The following is a 4843-nucleotide window of genomic DNA, read 5'->3' as shown; positions in this document are numbered from 1 at the left end:
CCCAATAGTGCCCTTAAATTAATGGAGAGGTAAAACAAGGGCAAAATATAAGACGAATGCTATAACGTTTCCCAGAATGCATCATACGTGAAAATTTAATACATTAAAATATTTGGAATCTTTTCAGAATTTGCAACTGTGGCATTTACAGAATAAAATTTGTAACAGAGTTTTTATGCAGTAACACAAACACAGTCATACAAACACAGAACCATTACTAAACTACCTAAACCAAAATGTATGAGGAAACAGATTCCACCTGTAAATTGTTTTTTAAATTTTAAATCATTTGCAGTTTACTTAATTTGACTTCTACAGGAATTCCTTGGTTATTTGCATTAACATCTCTGGATTAACCTTTAAACCTGATACTGATCATATATTTTCCTTCCCCATAATTTAGGTACTGGTTTGTTTACCAATGATTGATTGTTCCTTCTGCCCATGTAAACCACTAAAAGTAACATCTGTGTTCCTTCTTCAAAGCTAGAGACCTGACATTAAGAATTTTATATGGGAAGTATAAAAAGTAATGAGGCAACCAAACACCAAACTCTTTCCACTTATGGACCTACTTAATCATCTGATAGAAGTCAAATAAAACATGGCCTGAGAGCAAAGACAGCTACAAGGATCAGGAATCCTCTCTACAAATACCACATAGACATGTATACATACATGCATACATATATTGCTCAGTCGCCCAGTCGTGTCCAACTCTTTGTGACCCCATGGACTGCAGCCTCCCTGTCCCTCACCATCTGCTGGAGTCTGCCCAAGTTCATGCCCATCGCATCAGTGATGCCATCCAGCCATCTCATCCTCTAATGCCCTTTTCTCCTTCTGCCCTCAATCTTCTCCAGCTTTCCCAAGGCTAACTGAATTCTGCCAAGAGAAAGCCTCTGGTCATAGCAAATACCCCTTTTCAACAACACAAGAGATGACTTTGCACATGGACATCACCAAATGGTCAATACCCAAATCAAACTGATCACATTCTTTGTAGCTGAAGATGAAGAAGCTGTAAACAATCAGCAAAAACAAGACCTGGAGCTGACTGTGGCTCAGATGTATACGTATATATATGTATATATAAATACATATATATATTTGCTAATGCTTTGACAAGGTATTAAAGAAACCCATTTTATGGTCTAGTTTATTTCTTTTCCATCTTCAGATGGAGGGCTCTTACCAAAACTTGTAGACAATAAATCATGTAGTAATAGTAGCAGAAAGGACCTTAGCAATTGTCTAGTTCAAGTCCCTCCTTTATAGATGAAAAACTTCAGGAAAAAGCTTCTGCAGCTCATTAACGTGCTATACCCAGTTAGTGTCAGAGTCGAGACTAGATCCCAAATGTGCACTGATAAATGGATGAATAAATATCATGACCTCTAACTCATTTTCACAACTATTTTGTAAACCATCTTTCTCTTAAAATATTACATACCCATTTAACATTTCAGACTGAGTAACCAGTAATTTTGCTGATAATGGTAAGATAGCTTTTCTTTCTTTTTTTTTTTTTTATGTTGAAAATCCTGGGATAAAGGGATCTTGGACATGAAATTCTGCCCGAAAGCCAGCCTGTTCGGGGTAGCCATGCTGATGCTCTGTCTTCCCCATGCACTGACATTCCTCCACCAGCATCACCACCTTGACCACCATAGCCAGGCCGGTGCAGTTGAGCTGTAAGTGCCTCGTGGTGAACTTGGCAGGCAGGCAGTGGGAGCAGAATGTGTGGGGATGCTGCGCAGCTTCAGGAAAAGGCAGGGACCCGCATTTTCCAAAGCAGAGGTTGTTCTGTACAACCACTTCCTCACAGTCTTCATGGGTGATAGTCTAAAAGGCAAACACATCTCCATTAAATTATCTTGAATCATTTCTTTAACATACATGATGCAGAAGCTCTAGACTATTAAGTCTGAGGATGTTAGTTGCTCAGTCATGTCCAACTCTTTGCATCCCCATGGACTGTAGCCCACCAGTCTCCTCTGTCCATGGAATTCTCCAGGCAAAAATTCTGGAGTGGGTTGCCATTCCTTTCTCCAGGAGATCTTCCCGATCCAGGGATTGAACCCAGTTCTCCTCTATTACAGGCAGATTCTTTACCATTTGAGCCACCATGGAGGCCTTTCCAAGCCTGAGGATAAGTTAGACTAAAATTTAAAAATCTTTCCAATGTTGGATACATTTTGCAAATATCCAAGTGATGGTATCTTAGGAGCATAGAGCTACCTCAAGTAAATTTCTTTTATTGGGTAAATTAATAAATTAACCTGTAGGAAATACCTAAGGTAATATGAAAACGTTTACACTTGAATGCCAAACTCTTAAGTTTGATGTTACTGGTCTGAAAAATTCTAATGGCTTGCTTCTTGTCAATAATGTGTCTTACCCTTCTACTCTTCACGGTGCATTGTACATAATAAATTCTCATTACATATTTGTTCAATAGCTCACAGAATAGATCAGAACATCAAGAGTTTAATTCTGTCCTATTTTGCAGTGTTTATAGTACATTCAAATTTATTAAAGTTGCATGGAGCAAAGTTGCAGCACCTACACCTCTAAATCATGTTGTGTGACATCATCTCTGCCTCTCCCGTAACCCCAGACACCTAGCTTTATGTGCCCTTCAAAATATATGAGCCAAACACCTTACTCTTAATTTGATTAGCAATAGAATTCAAAATAAGAGTTCGAAGGAAACTTGATTGCCCGGTTCTTAGGAGCAATTTTCTAATTATACATGGACCAACAAAGCAGTCATTATTATTTGATCATTGCCTCGTCACTGTAAGTATCCTTGCCTTTTCAGAATACTTAACTGCCTTGCACAGTCAATTACCTTATAATACTGCCTGCTTAATTGGGTAGCTTTACTGGACTGTAAAATTTTATTCTATCCTGCATTGCTTTTGGTTCACTATCTCTGTGTTTAAGGACCTGATGCAATTTCTCAATTTTAATCTAACATTTGGAGCGTGGGCTTTGCCAGACTGACTGGAGGAAGTAGATAGTAGAATGCTCCCTGGTCTTAATAGTGTGGAATCAATCATCCTAACCACAAATCAGCCAACACAACATGAATTGGGAGACAGGCATTTCTAAGGGGAGGAAATGTGATTTCATATCAAGATTACTTTTTGAAAGCTTATGAGAAAATCTGCTGTATTAAATCATTTTTGCTATGGTAATGCTAGAAATAATCTGGCAACTTTTGCCTGACAACCTGGACATAGGTGATAGACCTATGAAGTAGCTGGGTGTGAAATACAGAGATTAAGACCATCATACATGCATGTTTGGGGAGGAGTCCAGCATATCCCACTTATCTGCAGATGGAACCCACCTGCTCATCCATGTCTAATGGAGTGTAGAGATGCAGCTAGGGAGAAGTTCCAGTGATCACTCTAAGTTCCCAATTTCGTAACTGGGGGTACAATCAATTACTTCTCCAGATAGACCACACCAGTGTAAAAACAAATAAATAACCCCCCCCCAAAAAAACACAAAGCTCTGTGTGATCAATATGAATGATTACTAACATTAGCAGTACCATCATACCATCTTTGTAGCATTTCCAAGGTTAGAAACAAATTTAGGGAATATGAGCATACTTTGCCAAATCCCATGATGAAGGTCCAAGGACCAAATCTGGAAATTAGGAGACTCAGACTCCTGGCACATTCATCCCCTGCCTTTCACCCACCCCAGCTGTCTACTCCCTCCTGAAAATCTGGATCCCCGCCCCCACCCAGAACAAATACCTGGCTGAAGGGCACTGTCCTACAGGTCTCCTGGTGTACTTCATGGCTTTTGATAGGCAGGATGATCCCCTGAGAAGCTGGACTCATTCTGAACATGAAGTGGTGCCAGAATTTCTTGGCTTCTTCCCGGAGAGGAGACTTCTCCATCGGCATCCTATCCTTGGGCTGAGTGAGGCCCCAAGTCCCAGGGAATAACTGCTCACTGACCAAGCCCTGGGATGGGTGCAGCTCTCTCTCGGGCTTCTTCCAGAATCTCCCAAACCTGGAGAGCATCTTTTCTCTCTGCCTCTGGCCCTCCTCTGCAGGGTTGGCACCTATCAGATGTGGCATGGCCACAAACAGATCTGGCTTCTCCTCTGCTTCCTCCTGAGTGCCCATGGAGAGCTCTCTGCGATTCCTTTCTAGGAGCATGGGAGAGACAGAACTCTGCCTCTGGCGACCATCCCCGCGCTGCACAGCCTCCCCTAGAGGCAGGAGCACCAGCAGCTGAAGGAAGAGAAGATGCATGCTGTCGGGGCTGCTTCTTGCAGATTTACAGACTGTGAGGCCCAGAAAGAGGTTCACTCCTTGCAGGAATGTGACCAGGGAGATGCTATATATGGATACCTGCCTTGTGGGATGGGAAGGCAGGTGGTCAGTAGCCAGGCAGAGTAAACACATCTCTTGTTTGCTTGAATTATGGAGTGCTAATAGTGTTCTGCCTTCATTTTGGTTTTGTGTATTTTAGAAGGCTCCAGTGAAAGCCAGGGACCCAGGGGGTAATTAGCTGACACTTTATCGTCTGAGATTTAAGGAGCAGTATTAGTGAAAACAACACTTCTTTGCCTGGATTTCCCATCACTGTTATTAGGGCCAGAGTAAGCTAACATCTGTGGTGCATCTGCTTTGTGCTGAGATTGAACTGACATGTTTTTAAGAGAGAGTTTAGTCTCTCAGTCGTGTCCAACTCTTTGTGACCCCCTGGACTGCAGCACGCCAGGCTTCCCTTTCCATCACCAAAACTCCGGAAGCTTGCTCAAACTCATGTCCGTCAAGTCAGTGATGCCATCCAGCCATCTCATCCTCTG

The 4843-nt window shown here is 41.9% G+C and overlaps 1 protein-coding gene across 1 annotated transcript; it reads right to left on the bottom strand.

Moving 5' to 3' along the window:
* Positions 1–1530: 1530 nt before the first annotated feature.
* On the bottom strand, positions 1531–4283 carry CER1 (cerberus 1, DAN family BMP antagonist). The gene is made up of 2 exons (XM_061132522.1): positions 3777–4283; positions 1531–1845 (listed from the first exon to the last, which is right to left on the bottom strand). The coding sequence occupies exons 1-2, from the start codon at positions 4281–4283 to the stop codon at positions 1531–1533; spliced, it is 822 nt and encodes a 273-aa protein (XP_060988505.1).
* Positions 4284–4843: the final 560 nt, after the last annotated feature.

The sequence above is a fragment of the Dama dama genome, chromosome 29 (assembly GCF_033118175.1).
Source record: "Dama dama isolate Ldn47 chromosome 29, ASM3311817v1, whole genome shotgun sequence".
NCBI lineage: Eukaryota > Metazoa > Chordata > Mammalia > Artiodactyla > Cervidae > Dama > Dama dama.
Note: the sequence above shows the minus strand (reverse complement) of the source record. Positions and strands in the feature narration are given on the sequence as shown.